At 37.1% G+C, this 18,836-nt stretch overlaps 1 protein-coding gene across 7 annotated transcripts in view; it reads right to left on the minus strand.

Moving 5' to 3' along the window:
- Positions 1-1,610: 1,610 nt before the first annotated feature.
- The window catches only part of FRMD6 (FERM domain containing 6), a 324,351-nt gene continuing 307,125 nt past the window's right edge, over positions 1,611-18,836 (minus strand). For all 7 annotated transcript variants that reach the window (XM_060174970.1, XM_060174971.1, XM_060174975.1 and 4 more), the window contains 4 exons: positions 11,218-11,553; positions 10,188-10,319; positions 8,872-8,963; positions 1,611-4,513 (listed from right to left, as the gene is read on the minus strand). In XM_060174970.1, coding sequence (XP_060030953.1) covers positions 4,229-4,513; positions 8,872-8,963; positions 10,188-10,319; positions 11,218-11,553 — 845 coding nt within the window. In that variant the 3' untranslated portion in view covers positions 1,611-4,228. The remainder of the gene's footprint in view (positions 4,514-8,871; positions 8,964-10,187; positions 10,320-11,217; positions 11,554-18,836) is intronic.

Genomic DNA, 18,836 nt, shown 5'->3' on the forward strand with positions numbered 1-18,836 from the left:
CATCTCAATTACCCTCTGCAGCAATGTAGGAATAGAATCTTAAGAGCCTAAGCCATCTTTTTCACCAAAGATAAACTAAGCCCTCCTCTTCAGCTCACCTCTAGATCAAGAGTCTGTGACTTGAATGAGGTACTGACTTTATTTCAGCTGTCTCCTTCAGATCAAAGAAAAGAGTTGAATAGCTTGGACTGGAGGTTGGAAAAGACCCAAGACCCCTCATGGAACTCCAAGACCAGATGTTTCATTTTAGCATGACTTGTTTGAAACATTTCCTACTGTAATCTATTGTTAGTCATGGATGTACTCTAAAAAGTGACCTAAAGATTGAGGTATCTCTTTTGGTGGTCCTAGTATTTCCACCTAGACGTAGGAGGTCACTCTACTTAAATTTATACTCTGGACCTCTGTTTTGAAAACTGGCTACAAATGGAAAGAATGATTTCTAATTATATTCCTGAGATACAAAAGCATGTGTGTAATAGGGAAGTCAGGAATTATGCTATAAAAATCAAAGAACCACTTTAGAAGCAAACTTGGAACACAATGTCTGCTTAAGTGGGGAGCTATCTGTTCTTATGAAATCCATCTTTTGCATTAATGACAATAATAAACTGAGGAGATCTAGCTGACTTTAGTTGACACTAGATGGGAAAACACCCATCCTAAGTAATGAGTCAGGTAATTATAGCTGTGCCATGTTTATAGACTTTCTGTTTATCTCTTGAGAGCATATAACTCTATCACCTACAATAGTTCAGAGAATCTGAATAGGACTTTTCAGAGGGCAAGCTCCTTCATTAACTCAAAGTATACGTCTTGAGAATCAAAGGGCTAGGTAGAATTATTTGTTTTTATTATACCTCCACGAGGATCCATTCATATAAGAGAAATGACAAGGTAAGTAAAATAGTAACAGGTAGATTTTAAAACACATTGCTGCATTCATATGACTCCCATCCCAATATTAACCCAAATAGTAAGTAACACTCAAGCCTCAAGAATGATGAGTTCAGTGCCTCACTTGAACATTGGTCCACTCTGGGAAAAAGGAAAACAGTATCTCTAATAAAATGTCATGTACCTGGATCTCTAATAAAATGTCATGTACCAAATATGGACTGTGCTAGCTCAGCTGCAGATAGGTGGTCTGGGCTATTCTTCTTGGGGCTATGGATCAATGGGATGCAACCCTTTTACACCTAGTGTCACTTGTAGAATCTTTCATAGTATCATACCCACCCAGGACCAAATTAAAAAAAAAATCTGGTCTCAGCCTCAGGCATTCTGTTTTTATTTCGCCAGACCACACTAATGTGCAACCAGAGCAACAACTGCTACATACTAGACTGGGTGTACTTAAGAAAAGCATATTTAAATTTATAATATAAAGTTCTAGCTAACTCTCTCTTCCCTCCCAAAGGTATTACTAAAGTGAAAAGCTTACTGATTTCGCTAGCATTTAGTTTAGGAGGTGAGAACTGTATGTATGAGAGTCCTGTTACTCTGCTTCAGAATTCTATCACATTGGTTCACTTAGGAAAGAAAAACACGAGAAAACACATTCCTCTCTTAACTGAGAACTCTAATAGAAAAAAAAATAACACTTTAAATGCAAATAAAAAGTAACTTTATTGACTGCTGTTCTTACCATGAAATGCCTATAAGAAATAATTACAAAATAATGCATTTTATACAATTTTGGTATCATCCTGTGATGATGATCCTTTCACAGAAAGGATTATTTACAGTTTATGTAGATATAAAGCTCACTGTTGCAAGTTCAAATGCAGATGTGCAGAGGCAATATATACCAAACTGGTGTACTGACTAGCAGTGGACAGTAACAAATGCAAAATAAATAACAGCTTTATACTTTTCCTTTTAAAAAACAATTTCCAAATACAAAATGTAGATATTCAAAATGGATTTTCATATACATATATATAATTATGATGCAAATAATGGATAAAAAAGCAAAACTGTTTATTTGCTTGTTTTTTGAAAATCTACAACACTACTCATAAATCCAATTAGAAAGGTGTGCAAAACCACCAACAATGCTACGAAAGCCCTGAAGACCTGAATCTGGTTGAAGTGGAGAAAAGAAACTATAAAGCACTACTCACTCAATTAAACATTTTTTTCCTCTTGCTGTTTTCAGGAAACACTAATTGATAACAAAGAAATGCACAACATCAGGATCTGGAATCTTTAGAGAGTCTAACTTCACTAGCATCTGTCACAGAAGCATCTGTAAGAAATAGTGGATCATTCAATGGCTTAGAAATCAAAGTCATTAGATGATTGTCTCATATAGAGGCTGAGATAACTCTTATATACATTCTGATATCTGAAACTTTGGCTCTTTTAAAATACTTTGATAAAAGCAAAAATAATTCCATTGCTATATAACTTTTTTCTTTTGAAGGTATGAGTCTAAACTACCCTGACCAGGCTTATTGTGTACATACTGCCCTATAACATCTGCATGGAGACACTGAAGGGGGGGTTTGTCCACACTCTTCATGTGTTTATAATACTGACTCCCATACATGGGTAACACTGCATGTCTTGCTGTTCCCTACATCTATTTCTTTGTTACCTGAAAACTTATTTCTGTATAAAAATAGGACTGATTCTTTAGAAAACAATATATAGTTCTCTTAGTAAAACCTGGTAGATAGAAAAAATGGTATACAAAATATGGTAAACAAATGCTGTAAAATATGAAATCATTAAAAACATCTCATAGAAAGACATTGTGCTGAAATTCTCTCCTGAAGTGCAAGCAGCACTGCTACTGTACATTTAAAGGTTAATATGTTTACTTCTGACTTATTGGCATTATGTATTCTATTATAGCAATGGTACTAGCCATTTAAATTGTGGCCCTTTCTTTGACATCGCCATTTACTCTGTATTTTTACTTCAAAATTAACAAAAAATTATTCTGTAGGATAACTGTTTTAAACTTTGTTGCATATTAGATATCTACAAGGAAAGACTATCATACCTGGGTCTCACCAGAAGACTGAATTGGTCCCAGATGGGACTCTTTTTTTCCCCCAAGATCCCCAGATTATTTTACTATCCAACCAAGATTAAAAATCATGACAAGGGAGAAAATAGACATTCTTAAACTCCCATATACCACCTGATTGTCTATAGACACTGTTCGTACAATGACATATTTTCCATCTTAGACAAGAAATACCATGTATACAAGACAGTTATGGAAACCAAACTGAAGACTTAGTAAGCATTAACCACATTCAAGCATGCATAACTTCATATATATATGTGTGTGTGTGTGTGTGCACGTGTTTGTGCGTGCGCGTGTGTGTATGATATATATGTGTGTGTATGATATATATAGTTAGTGGTTTTGGTTAAGCAGAAACTAGTATAACCATAATTTGCTCTTGATTAAAAAAAGTATAAATATTTCCGAAGGCATTTCCATAGACTTAAGAGAAACTCACTTTGTAAGGTTCACAAAATGCACTATTAACATAAGCATAACTGACCCACCACTTTGCTAAGAAAACTAAACTGGATTCTAGAGCCTTTGGATGACCAGATTATGGCACTGACGAGGCGTGAAGGGGTCACAAGGCATCACAGCATGCACAATCTTCTGGTTATTGCTTAATTCATGTCTTCCCTTGGCTGTGCTTCAGTTATGTACATATCTTTGGTTTTTTAAAACCACATGACTGTGACTACTTCACTAGTATTCACTTTGGGATAGGCCCAGTGAGGCAGCAATGGCTATGCACTCAGTAATGGTCTTTCCTTTAAAAGAGAGATTTTTTTTCTCTCCTCCCTCAAACAGTGAGAATTTCATGAGAGAGTTATAAAAATAATTACAAGCAAACAGACAAACCTGAAAACATCTATCACATGGCAAAGTACATGATATTAAGTATAACTGGACTAAAGAACAAAACAATGAAGAAAACACAGTTTTAATATTTTGAAGACTTTGTTATAAGTAAAGCACATTTTCCCTCCAAAGGATCAGTGAAGTTCTGAGCACTTGTCTGACTGTACATTCTGTTTCTTTTACCTCTGCATAATACTTAAAGTGCAATTGTCCCAAGGCTTTTATTTCCATCTTAAATATTATGAAGAGCTCTATGTTTAAGATGAAGAAAATATGGCACAAGTAGTAAGTAAAAAACAACTCATGGCTTTCACAGCTCATTTAGCTGCATACAGACACATTTTATACAACGAACTCTGGAACTTCATCATGAGTGAGATCCAGAGAAAAGTATTTGCTGGTTCTTTTGACTGGAAAAGTATCCTGGATGTTGACACACTGTTGAGCCAAGCAGCTGTTACAGTAGAGCCCTTCCTCACCCAGTTCATGGCCACATCCAAAAGTGTAACTCTGGGCAGTGTCTTGACACAGACCTGCAATTTGCAAGAAGTCTTTCTGGTAAAGTCTGATGTCATCAAGGCTTAAGCTATGTCGATCAGTGGAGGTCTTTGGTTTTCGACAGATAGTCTGAAAAGTAAGGGAAGGGTGACTCAGCTTTAAGAGTTCAGACATAAGTGAGAGTTTAGCAATATTTTCCCTATAAAGAGAGAGACTGCAAAATCATAAAATATTATTACTGCCACAACCTGATAATCTTTAGAAGAAACACTGTATACAATTGGCCAAAAGACATCCTTGGCAAAAATATATATACCAACTAAGGGACAATTATTGTCCCTATGAAAACCTTTATTAGAACAAGTAAACACAGTAAAATTTTAGGGTAACCAAGACCCTACTAAAATCTTCGATATATTTCTTCCCTGACTTGAGGCCAGACCCCATAAACCTAATACCAGGTTGGATGTAACAAATGGAACACTTTAATAATTGGGAGAAAGTCCAAGCTCATCAGATAAAGAAAGGACTATAGAAACTAGATAAGGGCAAGAGACTGGCTAACTTAATGATAGTCAGTACCAGACCATTACATCAACTGAGGTCCTGGTTAGGAATCCTTGGATTCCCACACAGATATGATGGGCTTAGACTTCTCACAGATTCTTCTCTCCACCATCACTGGTCACTTCCATCAAGAACTTCATCATGAGGTCTTTTGTGGGCCTCTCCAGAACCTTGCCCTTATTATAAAATAGCAATGATAGGGAATGTCTCACTCTCCAAAGGGAGGCTGGGTCATCCTATCATGCACTGAAATGAGTGCAGCCTAGAATGTTCCCAACTATGACCTTGAACTGTGAGCTTGAAATTCAGAGGTTACATAGGCTTTTGTGCTAAATGTGAATATATATGGGCCTTGGGTCAGATTGATGGGGTAAGAATTAATTGTATTTATATATTTTCTTTAAGTTTGGGAGGTACTCTCTGTCCTAATACAACTTTCTAGCTCTATTCTCAACTCTGAAAACATTTTATCAGATAATATTTTTAGGTCACCTGGATGTTAGCTATCAAGCTCAAGAAAAAATTACTGCAGTCATGTCCACATGGAATATACTTAAAATAGACTTCCTAACTTCTTTCCACCCTAATATTCCCATTTTCATTTGCTTTATTCCTACTTTTAAATTTTTTATAATTTTTTATATTTATTTACTTATTTTCCCTTTTGTTACCCTTGTTTTTTTTATTGTTGTTGTAGTTATTATTGTTGTTATTGATGTCATCATTGTTAAATAGGACAGAGAGAAATGAGAGAGGAGGGGAAGGCAGAGAGGGGGAGAGAAAGATAGACACCTGCAGACCTGCTTCACTGCTTGTGAAGTGGCTGCCCTGCAGGTGGGGAGCCCGGGGCTCGAACCAAAATCCTTACACCAGTCCTTGTGCTTCACGCCACGTGTACTTAACCCACTGCACTACTGCCCAATTCCCTTTATTCCCACTTTTAAGTTCCTGTTTATTAAATACTTTATCTTGCTTTATATCTTACTGCCCTTCAGCCACCAAGTTAGTATGGCTACTATGGCTCCATTCTGAGATCCTTGGGCAGAGGGCCTTATCAATATGCCTCAGGAACCTCACCTTTCCAGAGCGCTACCCCACTAGGAAAAATATAAAAATAGACTGGGGCTATGGATTGAACTGCCAACACCCATGTCCAGTAGAGAAGAATTACAGAAGCCAGAACTCCCACCTTCTGCACCCCCAAAATAATTTTGATCCATACTCCCAGTGGGGGAGAAATGATAGGGGGAAGGTAACCAGAGAGCTCTGAACTCTAGCTCCATCAGGAACCAGAAAGAGAAGAGGTAAAAGGGGGAGGGGGGCATTTGGATGTAGTAATAGGGGTATGTATGTTTTGGAAAGGAAGAGAATATGGGACCATATTGGGGGAAAAATATATATATACATATATACATATATATAGACAGATAAATACAAATATAGACAGACAGTTGTAGAAATAATTATCGATTCATATCTGCAATCTTAAGAGAACTGCTGTAGCTTACAATGGAGAGACTGGGGATTCAGAATTCTGGTGGTGGGAATGGTGCAGAATTATACCCATTAGCTCATAATTTTGTAAATCAATGTTAATCATTAATGAAAAAGGAGTCCTTACAATAGATGTTATGGTTTCTAATTTGTGGTTCCTGGGGCCCTGAGGCCAATGAGGAAAAATATCAATATCAACATCACCAGTAATAATTATAGCTAACATTTACTGAGCCCTGACTATATACCAGGTCCTGAGATAATGACTCTGCATAATTTAACTTATTTAATCTTGCTATCAGTCTGATAAGGCAGATGCTATTCTCTACATCTTATAAGTAAATGAAACAAGAATTCAAGTGATCTCAGTAATCAATCATATATCTCTTTTTGGTCATCTGTGAGGCTTCACCATTCCAGGATTTTTCATATAGGAAGACAGAGAGGAATAAGATACAGATGGAGATGGAGGGGGGGGGGGGACAGAGAGAGAGAGGACGAGGGCGAGGGAGAGGCAGAGGGAGAGAGAGAGAGGCACTACACAGCACCTCCAGGGTCAAGCTCTAACCTGGGTCTCTCACATGGCAGAGCACAACACTTTCCAAGTGAGCTATGTTGCTAGCTCTCAAACAAATATATTAAATTATGACTGTGTAGACAAAAATACTATTTGTTTTTTCACAAGAATATAGCAACTAGCAACTCAGCATTACAAACACTCTCATGCTGAGATCTATTATGATCTTAATAAGAAATGGGAAAACAAACCAATTCAAAAAACACAGCTTAAAGAACTAGTTTTTAAAAAGTCAGAATTCTTGGGCAGAAAGATAATATGAAATGTTTTTGGTGCAGGAAAGGGTAGGAGGTAAGCCCCAAGATTAAGAGGCTGCTTCTGAACACTGCAAGAGGTCATGTTCTGCCAAATGCTTCACACAGCACGTAGCAGACTTTTGGAACCCATTATCCCAACAGGTGGTATTGGCTGAAAACATAAATAGCTTAAAATATGGTTCAAATAATTACATGAATGGGAGATTCTTAATGGGTTATTTGAGGAAATGAGGCATCACTTCTCAAACTTTTGCAGTTGAACACCACAAAAGAATATTCTTGTTGGAATAAGCACTTTTGCTAGAGGCAAAAGTGCAAGGAGGGAAGAGCAGGCTCTGAGACTAGCAACACTTATTTCCTCATCAGTGTCACACCTGAAGGTGGCATCCCTTTCACACATCCCATCTTCCCTGGCACCAAAGGATTTTACTTGTAGAATTTATTAGGTCACCATCTCAAATATTTGACACAGGCACACAGTGTTCTCTCTACTTTTCAGGTGTATAATCTGATTCTTAGCTATGTCTTATAAATCTTTGTGGACAGTAAGAGCACACACTGCATGGCAGAGCAGAGGCACAGATCCAGTCATTTGACCCTGGAATCCATACTCTTTATCTTCATGCTACATACACTGCTATTGAGTTACTCATTGGATTTTTCAGAAAAATATTTAGTGAAACATGTATGCAGTATGGTTACTTAGTGGGAAAAAAAAAGGGCAAATGACAAAAAAGGGAAATAGAAGAGAAAAATGTAGCAATGAAGATACCAGAAGACAGGAGACAAAGAGAGACCTATAGATGAGAAAATAGTGTTGATTATCAGCTGTAGACTATATATAAATACTGCAACCAGGATTTTCAAGAGTACTTTAATTTATCTTTATCATCTGACATTTTTATAGTCTAACAATTATCAAATGTTCTACTTTGTATATTTGGAATATTCAATCTGAGTGAAATAATCAGTGTAGAAAAATTCTTCCCATAATACAACTAAAAAAAAAAATTACTCTCACAGCTGTTGAGATCAATCAACATATATACACACTTAACATGAAAAATGAAGAACAGAGGCTTCCTACTTATATAAAGTGTGAAACAAAGCACATAATTCATTCAAACAATATTCAACTCCAAAAGATAAATGGAACTAGCAAATAAAATGGAAATATATTCAGAATAGTTTGTACATATATAAGAATAATCTCCTTAGGATTTTTAAAATTTTGCTCATTTATCTAAATATAAGGTCCTAATTGCATTTTAAAAATAATTTCAAGGGAGTTGGGCGGTTGTGCAACAGGTTAAGCGCACATGGCAGTTAAGCATCCCGGTTCAAGCCTCGGGGCTCCCCACCTACAGGGGAGTCGCCTCACAGTCGGTGAAGCAGGTCTGCAGGTGTCTTTCTCTCCCCCTCTGTTTTCCCCTCTTCTCTCCATTTCTCTGTCCTATCCAACAACGATGACATTAATAACAACAATAATTTCTAGAACAATGAAACATCAAGGGCAACAAAAGGGAATAAATATAAAAAATATTAAAAAAATAATTTGTTTCTGATTTAATTTTTTTTAATTCTATGCATACCTGTGGAAGAGAATCAGTACTCTGGCCACGAAGTTTAACAACTGTTTCTGAGGAACTCGAGGTAGAGGAGCCAATTTCTTTTACAATCAACCCTAAAGTAAAATGCAGAGAAAAAGAAAGATTTTAAAATTATTCATACCCTTGCCACATAGCTGGAATGTATTGCTATCAAGAATGAAAGATCAAATACCAGTGCTAAAAAATTTCACTGTGACTCTTCAGTATTCTCTCTCTTCTCTTATAATAAATAAGGGTAGTGAGGTCAGAGTAGGAAATGGAGTTTAGAAACTAGATTTATTTTAAAAAATTTACTCATAATTCATGATGAATTTTAGTAAAATAAAGTATAAGTATAAAGTGGTTTCTTTATTGTATTTCTTAAAGGCTTTCTTCACCTTATTTTCCACTTAACACTATCTTTGACTTTCACCCCATTTGCACAGTGTGGCAATCTTTTAGGTTTGGTTCCACTTGATTTAAATGAGCAGTTGGTAAGTGTGGCACTCCTGCATCTGAAGTCACATAGATCTGTATTTGAACTATACCCAGACAAGTAACCAGTTATGTTACCCAGCCAGCTATCTAGCCTCCTTGTGTCTAAGTCTCCTCCTCTTACAAAATAGAGCTGAAAGGGATATCTAACCAATAGAATTTTGTAATAAAAGGCAAATGCATACTTTTAAAAAAAATTTTAAAGATAACACCTTTGGGAGAAAATACAACACCTACATATTTTCTGGAAGAATCAATAAAATATGGAATTTAAGGATGTCCATTCATCTTAACCCTTCTGGAAATTCCTTCATATATACCTACTATGAAACAGTGAGGGGGAAGGAAAAAACAAAATGTAGCCAGAGACTTGAGATTTATTTCTAGGAGCATTTGTCCTCTCTGTAATCTACAGATTTCCTCCCTTCCTTCCTTCCTTCCTTCCTTCCTTCCTTCCTTCCTTCCTTCCTTCCTTCCTTCCTTCCTTTCTTAATTTGTACAAAGGAAAGAGCCAATCTGATGGGTCTCAGAGGCCCCTCCCAAATACATTATATGCCTCTGATTACCATTTTAAAAAGAAAGAAAAACCCCACTAGTCAACTTTGTCCAAAACATGAGGGAGAAAGTGGCTATTCCCAATTCTGTTTGTTTTCTTTCTCCCACAAAAAGCATTCTGTCCTGAAGTTCTTGACACTGACTCAGAAAAAGGCTCTTATTCCACTCCTACTCTGATCTTGAGCACCCACCCCATCTTTCTATTTTTTTGAAGCACTGTTTCTCAGACCAGGACAGTCTACTACCTAAGGGGAAGAATAAGAGCTCACCAGAGTGTCCATTCAATTTCCGAGATATTAGCATGTCCTCTGTGATATAGATGCACATGTCTGGGCTGACTTCCAGACACTCTTCATTCAACTGCTCCAGGTCCCTGGGGTCATCAACCAACATCTCTATTTCTGAAAAAAATGAAAGGAAGACATTTAGAAGCATGAGGGGAAATCATCATAGATACATTTTGATAGGTATTGGATAATTACTGATATTTAAAATTAATTTTACTGATGACATTCTACAATATAAAGCTAGAGACATTTATTAACTGGATGCCCCATATCCCACCTCCTAACCAGGACTGCTGTGCTCTCTAAAGCCAAAGTTTGTCAATTATTATTTACTCTTTAGTAAAGAAGAGCTAACACAAAGAGAAAGTTGGACTGGGTGGGGTATATTGTACCAAAGCAAAAGATTCTGAGGAAAGAGAAAGGGAGAAGGTGAAGAGGGCCTTAGCGTCCAGGTGCAGGGTGATGGAAAAGGACCTAAGTTGAGGGTAAGTGTTCTGCTGTCACCTTTACGGTGAAATGAGAAGCTGTACAGAGGTCAACAACCACTAACCATACCCCAACAAAATGATAAAATAAACAGAAACCAAGAAAGGAAGGAAGAAACAAAGGAGGGAAGGGAGGGAGAGTTACACTACCTGATAATGAAAAGGGCCAACTGAAACTGATTTTCCATTTAACTAATGCCAATTAGATTTCTGACACAGAACGAGTAATCCAAGAAGCTACCCATTTATGATTTCTGGGTAACATATTAAGTGACTCAATATCCATTAGAATTCTTTCATAACAAAAATCACATCTTCAGTTTTCTTAATAGAGACATTTTTTCCTGTCAAACTTGAATGCTAATTTGAGACAGAAAAATAAACACATCTTTTCCTATCACTATGTTCTAGCTGCTTTTCAATGACTTTATAGGCTCAATTCTTGAAAAACAAGCAGGAGATAAAAAGAAGAGAGCTAGTGACCACAGGTCAGTGCTGTTAACCCAAAGGATCTAGGGACAGGTTACCATCATCTTGTGAATCCTCTTCCAACCTGTCCTTGCCGCCACTCTCCACTCCTGAGGTGTGGGAACTGCCATGACTGGTCATGGAGTTGCAGGTTTTCAGCTTGCGGTGGATGGCACTGCCAGAATAGCTATCCTCTGGTCCAGCATCCCGGGGTTTAGTGTCAGCTTCAATGCCTGAGGTGTGGGAACTGCTGTGGCTGGCTGTGGAGTGACGCGACAGGCGCTTGTGCTTCATACTGCCTGCACTGCTCCCACTAGCCCGAGACCGCTTCTCTAGTTGGTCCATGTCAAGGTCCAGGTTGTCGCTGATGTAAGATTCCCGGTACTGCTTCTTTTCTATGTGGTTAGGAACACAGATGGTCATTATGCTCAGCTAACACAAAAGTGATGGTTAACTAAATTGAGTCATCAGGCCAAAAACAAATCCAATTTCACAGTCAAACTCTGGTAACTAGAAAGTGGTGATAATTCAGATATAAGCATAACTTTAGAAGGCTGTAGATGCAGAATGAATAAAACCCAATAAAAGAATGCTGTTCAAAGTGTAGTCAGCAGACCACCTTCTTGTAAAATGTTACTGGTAGACAGAGAAATGAGAATAAACATTCAGAAATGTTACGAGAAACTTGAAACTGCATGAAACAGCTGCTGATATGATTTTCTGGTTTTTTGTTTGTTTTGTTTTTTAAATACAATACTCAGCAGAGTAAAGGTTTTTAAAAATATGGTTCTTCTCCCTGTCCCCAGACAATAATTTAGGTCACCTGCATGTTAGATGTCAAGCTCAGACAAAAACTAGTAAGGTCCTGAGCCCCTTGGAATATACTTAAAATAGACCTACTAGATTTTTCTAAAATGGAGACCCCCAAATCTTCACCTGCAATATTCTTGCCTTCAGGATCATGATAAGTCAACAATTTGTTCGACTTTATATGTTAATTCTTTTTTAAGCCACCAGGTTCCAGATGTTACCATGATGACAACTGTACTTCCCTGCGCAGATAACTCTACCAAGGTGTCCTAGAACCCCACCTCCCCAGGTCCCTGCCACACTAAGGAAAGAGAGAGACAGGGTGGGAGTATGAATCCACCTGTCAATGCCTATGTTCAGCGAGGAAGCAATTACAGAAGCCAGACCTCCCATCTTCTGCACCCCATAATGATTCTGGGTCTATACTCCCAGAGGGACAAGGAATAGGAAAGCTTTCAAGGGAGGGGATGGAGTACACAGTTCTAGTGGTGGGAATTATATGGAATTGTACCCCTCTTATCATACGGTCTTGTCAATGCTTACACTTTATTAAAAAAAAAAAGAATTACAAGGGCCACCAGGAGCAGTGGATTTGTAGTACTGTCACCAAACCCCAGCGATAACCCTGGAGGCAAATAAATATATATATTTTAAATAATAAAAATATGGTCCTTTTCCTATAGATAACTCCAGAAGCACTGATATAAAAACAACTTTAATAAATATAATTATGCTGATTGTTAATTATTTTATTTATTCAATTTGGTCCATTGCTGGCTTAATTCTAATTGCTAAATATGACTTAAATTTTTTTCCTGAGGACTTCTTTCAAAATTTAAATATTGGGGAGATTCTGGAAGATGGCGGACTGAGACGCTGCTAGTGGCTTCAGCTCCGACCACATCTACTGGAAACGGTAGGATTTTTTGCCTTTAGCAGGACAGTCAATAAGGGGTCCTAGCGGTGACACCAAGGAGGTGACTATAACTCAATTTGGGTTAGAAAATAGAGTAAAAAGAAAGGAAAAAAAAATTTTTAATTATTATTCCAGAAGTGCATGCCCTCTCCCCTCCCCCCCCATAACCAGTCCCTGGGGGCCAGAGATCTCCTCCTAGCTCCTAGCTCCCTACTGAGCTTCTTTATTTACCAAGATTCTTGTCCCAACAGGGGTGTCATTCATTCTAATTCTATTCCTTTCTGAAACCCTTGGCCTTTTTTCTTTCTAAGTGGCCAAGTCCAGCTACAAATATTCCACCAAGCAGAGCCTTACTCAGACAGGGAAAGACCACCAGAGGTTTTATTTATTTATTTATTTTTATTTTCTCAACAATCAGCTGCCTCTGCTCAGGGGGCCTGAGGCAATCTGGAGCCATCCAAGCTGAAGACAGGACAGGTTTTATACTCTGTTCTATTTTATTATTAATACTAGATAAACCCGTAACCCTTTTCCCCTCTCATTCAGGTTGACCAGAATTAACTCTTAGTGTATTTTCCATTGCTAGGGAACTGAGTGTCTTATCCACTGCTAAAGTAACTTGTTTCACTCTTCATACCACCCCACCCACTCTTCCCCTCCCCCCCACTTAGCTAGGTAAATAATGAATAAATAAAAATTCTTTCCTTTCACTACTCTTTTATTACTGTTCTCTTTCTTATCTTTTTCTTTTATCTCTCTTTTTTCTTATTTTTCTCATTCTTGTCATCCTTTCTTCCTCCTTCAGCTTTCTGAATTCACTGATACACATTTGGAAATTATTTTGGGGAAGAAATATGACTCTTAGTGGACTCTCTCTGTGTGTATCTCTGCTCTACTTCCCTTTCTCCTCTAGCTACCCCTAGAATATATAGTAGATAGTAGATTTGCACAACTGTCTATTCTTGCTATTCTTGTCTATTCCTGAGGTGTTTCTTTTTTTGTTTTTGTTGTTGTTTGTTTGTTTTACTTTCTTAACAATCAGGTGCCTCTGCTCAGGAGGCTTGAGGCAATCTGGGACAGGTTTTTCACCCTGCTCTATTTTATTATTAATATTATATAAAGGTGTATCTCTTTCCCCCACTCCTTTAGGTTGATCAGAATTAACTCTTAGGGTATCTGTCATTGCTAGGGGACTGGGTGTCTTATCCATTGTGAGAGAAACTTGTTTTGCTACTACTACCTCCTCTACCCACTCTCTCCTCCCTCTTCCTAGCTAATTAAAAACTAAATAAAATAAAAAATAAATTAATCAATTAAAAAACTTTCCTTTCACTGCTCTTTTATTACAGCTCTTTTTCTTATCTTTTTTCTTTTCTCTCTCTTTTTTCTCTTTTTTTCTCTTGTCTTCCTTTCTTCCTTTCTTCTTCTTTGGCTTTCTGAATTCAGTGATATTCATTTGTGAATTATTTTGGGGTAGAAATCTGATTCAGAGTGGACTCTCTATGTGTGTATTTCTGCTCTGCTTCCATTTCTCCTCATGCTACCCCTAGAAAATACAGTGGATAGTAGATTTGCATAATTGTCTGTTCTTGCTATCCCTTTTTTCCTTTCTCTTTCTTCTACACTTGTATTTGGTTGCCATTTTTGCATGGACTGGAGACATTGTTTGATTAACTAGTAGTAATTAAAATGCTTCAATCCTTGCTTCTGTTGCTATTGTAATTTTGCAGGTTGGTGATTACATTTGTCATAAAGGTATTTAGTACAGTGTTGCTTGTACTCAAGACACAACAACTGAGGAACAACAGAGTATAAAAAAAAAAGGAAACACATAAATCAAAAACATGGGTAGATCAAAAACAAATAAAACTGCTACTCCAATGAATGAAGACAAGAGCCCAGAAGAAACTAAAAATCAGCCAGAAGTAACCATAGATAAGAAAAGTATGCAAGCAATAATAAACTTATTAATCACAGAAATGAAAATATTGGAGGAAAGGAATGGCAGTATTAGGGAAACAACAGTTGAGATCCCCAAGGAAAATACTGATTATCTTGAGACAATTTAGAGAACTGAAAGCTGAAATAGCTGAACTGAGGAAAGAAGCTGATGGAAGAAAAAGCAGACTAACAGAAGCAAAAAAACAGAATTAGTCAGATAGAGGATGAGCTAGAGAAAACTAAGAAAGAGGAGAAAGAGCTCAAAAAGAGATTGAGAGACACTGAAAACAACAACAGAGACATATGGAATGATCTCAAAAGAAGTAACATTCGTATAATTGGTCTGCCAGAGGACGAAAGAGAGGAAGGGGAAAGAAATATTCTAGAGGAAATTATAGAAGAAAACTTCCCCAACCTGAACAATAGAAAGGACATTAAGATTCAAGAGGCCCAGAGAGTTCCAAACAGAATCAACCCAGACCTGAAGACACCAAGACACATCATAGTCACAATGAGAAGAAGTAAGGATAAAGAAAGGATCTTAAAGGCTGCAAGAGAAAAACAAAAAGTCACATACAGGGGAAAACCCATATGACTATCAGCAGACTTCTCCATTCAAACTCTAAAAGCCAGAAGAGAATGGCAAGATATTTATCGAGCCCTGAATGAAAAAGGGTTTCAATAAAGGATAATATATCCTGCTAGACTTTCATTCAAACTAGATGGAGGGATCAAAACCTTCTTAGAAAAACAACAGTTAAAGGAGGCAACCATCACCAAACTGGCCCTGAAATAAGTTCTAAAAGACCTCTTGCAATCAGAGCAAATAAAAATTTATTGAACAATGGCATTATAATACATTAAATCCATAATATCAATAAATGTCAATGGCTTAAACTCACCCATCAAAAGGCACAAAGTGGGGGGGTGGATCAGAAAACATGGCCCAACCATATGCTACTTGCAAGAATCCCATCTGACACAACAAGATAAACACAGACTTAAAGTGAAAGGAAGGAAAACTATCATACAGGCTAACGGATCACAAAAAAAGGCAGGAACAGCCATTCTCATCTCAGACACAACAGATTTTAAATTAAATGAAGTAATAAAAGATAGGCAAGGTCATTACATAATGATTAGAGGATCAAGAAGACTTAACAATTATTAACATCTATGCACCCAATGAGGGACCATCTAAATATATCAAGCACCTACTGAAAGAACTTCAAAAATACATCAGTAGTAATACAATAATAGTGGGAGACTTTAACACCCCACTCTCACACTTAGATCAACAAAGCACAGAATCAACAAAGATACAAGATAATTAAATGAAGAGATTGACAGACTAGACTTCTTGGACATTTTCAGAGTCCTTCACCCCCCAAAACTTGAATACACATTGTTTTCAAATCCACATAACACATACTGAAGGATAGACCATATGTTAGGCCACAAAAACAGCATCAAATAAATTCAAGAACATTAAAATCATCCCAAGTATCTTCTCAGACCATAGTGGAGTAAAAATAGCATTTAACAACAAACAGAAAATTATTAAAAGTCACAGAATTTGGAAACTAAACAACATATTCCTTAAGAACCACTGGGTCAGAGAGTCACTCAGGCAAGAAATTCAAATGTTCCTGGAAACAAATTAAAATGAAGACACAACCTTTCAAAATATTTGGGACACAGTTAAAGCAGTATTGAGAGGGAAACTTATAGCCATACAATCAATCACATAACAAACAACAAGAAAAAGCTCAAATGAACGACCTTACTGCACATCTCAAGGACTTAGAGGAAGAGGAACAAAGGAACCTTAAAGCAACCAGAAGGACAGAAATCACTAAAGTTAGAGCAGAAATAAACATCATTGAAAATAAAAGAACCATACAAAAGATCAATGAAGCCAAATGTTGGTTCTTTGAAAGATTAAACAAAATTGACAACCCCCTAGCCAGACTCACCAAACAAAAAAGAGAGAAGACTCAAATTAACAGAATTGTAAACGATGTAGGAGATATCACAACTGACACCACAGAAATCCAGAAAATCATGCGAAACTTCTATGAAGAACTATACTCCACCAACCTAGAGAATCTGGAAGAAATGGAACAATTCCTAGAAACATATGCACTTCCAAAACTGAACCAAGAAGAACTACAAAACCTAAATGCACCAATCACAGACAAAGAAATTGAAACCATTATTAAGAATCTCCCCAACAACAAAAGTCCTGGACTAGACGGCTTCACAAATAAATTCTATAAAACTTTCAGGAAACAGTTAGTACCCATACTTCTTAAGGTTTTCCATAAGATTGAAGAAAAATGAATACTCCCTTCTACCTTCTATGAAGCCAACATCACCCTGATACCAGAAGCAGATAGGGACACAACAAAAAGGAAAACTACAGACCAATATCTCTGATGATCATAGATGCCAAAATATTAAATAAGATCTTGGCCAATCAGATACAGCAGCACATCAAAGAGATTGTTCATCACAACCAAGTGGGATTCATCCCAGGAATGCAAGGCTGCTTCAACATCCATAAGTCAATCAATGTCATTCACCACATCAATAAAAGCAAAGCCAAAAACCACATGATTATCTCAATAGATGCAGAGAAAGCCTTTGACAAAATCCAACACCCATTCATACTCAAAACTCTACAAAAATGGGAATAGATGGGAAATTCCTCAAGATAGTGGAATCTATATATACCAAACCTACAGCCAACATCATATTCAATGGACAGAAGCTGAAAGCATTCCTCCTCAGATCAGGGACTAGACAGGGCTGTCCACTGTCACCATTACTCTTCAACATAGTATTGGAAGTACTTGCCATAGCAATCAGGAAAGAGAAAGAAATCAAAGGAATACAGATTGGAAGGGAAGAAGTCAAGCTCTCACTATTTATAGACGATATGATAATATACATAGAAAAACCTAAAGAATCCAGCAGAAAACTACTGGAAATTATTAGGTAATATAGCAAGGTCTAAGGCTACAAAATCAGTGTACAACAATAAGTGGCATTTCTTTATGCAAACACTAAATCTGAAGAAGAAGACATCCAGAAATCACTCCCATTTTCTGTTTCAGCAAAATCAATCAAATACCTAGGAATAAAGTTGACCAAAGAAGTGAAAGACTTGTATACTGAAAACTATGAGTTGCTACTCAAGGAAATAGAAACTGATACCAAGAAATGGAAAGACATGCCATGCTCATGGATTGGAAGAATAAATATCATCAAAATGAATATTCTCCCCAGAATTTAATGCAATACCCATCAAAGTTCCACCAAGCTTCTTTAAGAGAATAGAACAAACACTACAATCATTTATCTGGAACCTGAAAACACCTAGAATTGCCAAAACCATCTTGAGGAAAAGAAACAGAAATGGAGGCATCATACCCCCAGATCTCAAACTATATTATAAAGCCATTATCATCAAAACAGCATGGTACTGGAACAAAAATAGGCACACAGACTAGTGGAACAGAATTGAAAGCCCAGTAATAAATCCACACACCTATGGACATCTAATCTTTGATAAGGCTGCCCAAAGCATTACATGGAAGAAGGAGGCTCTCTTCAATAAATGGTGCTGGGAAAACTGGGTTGTAACATGCAGAAGAATGAAATTGAACCGCTTTATCTCACCAGAAACAAAAGTCAACTCCAAATGGATCAAAGACTTGGATGTTAGATCAGAAACAATCAAATACTTAGAGGAGAACATTGGTAAAGTACTTTCCCACCTACACCTCAAGGCATCTTTGATGAAATAAACCCAATTGCAAGGAAGACTAAAGCAAAAACAAACCAATGGGACTATATCAAATTGAAAAGCTTAAGCACATCCAAAGAAACTATTAAACAAACAAAGAGACCCCTCACAGAATGGGAGAAGATCTTCACATGCCATACATCAACAAGAAACTAATCACCAAAATATATAAAGATCTCAGCAACCTTAGCATCAAAAAA

The sequence above is a fragment of the Erinaceus europaeus genome, chromosome 16 (genome assembly GCF_950295315.1).
Source record: "Erinaceus europaeus chromosome 16, mEriEur2.1, whole genome shotgun sequence".
Classification (NCBI taxonomy): domain Eukaryota; kingdom Metazoa; phylum Chordata; class Mammalia; order Eulipotyphla; family Erinaceidae; genus Erinaceus; species Erinaceus europaeus.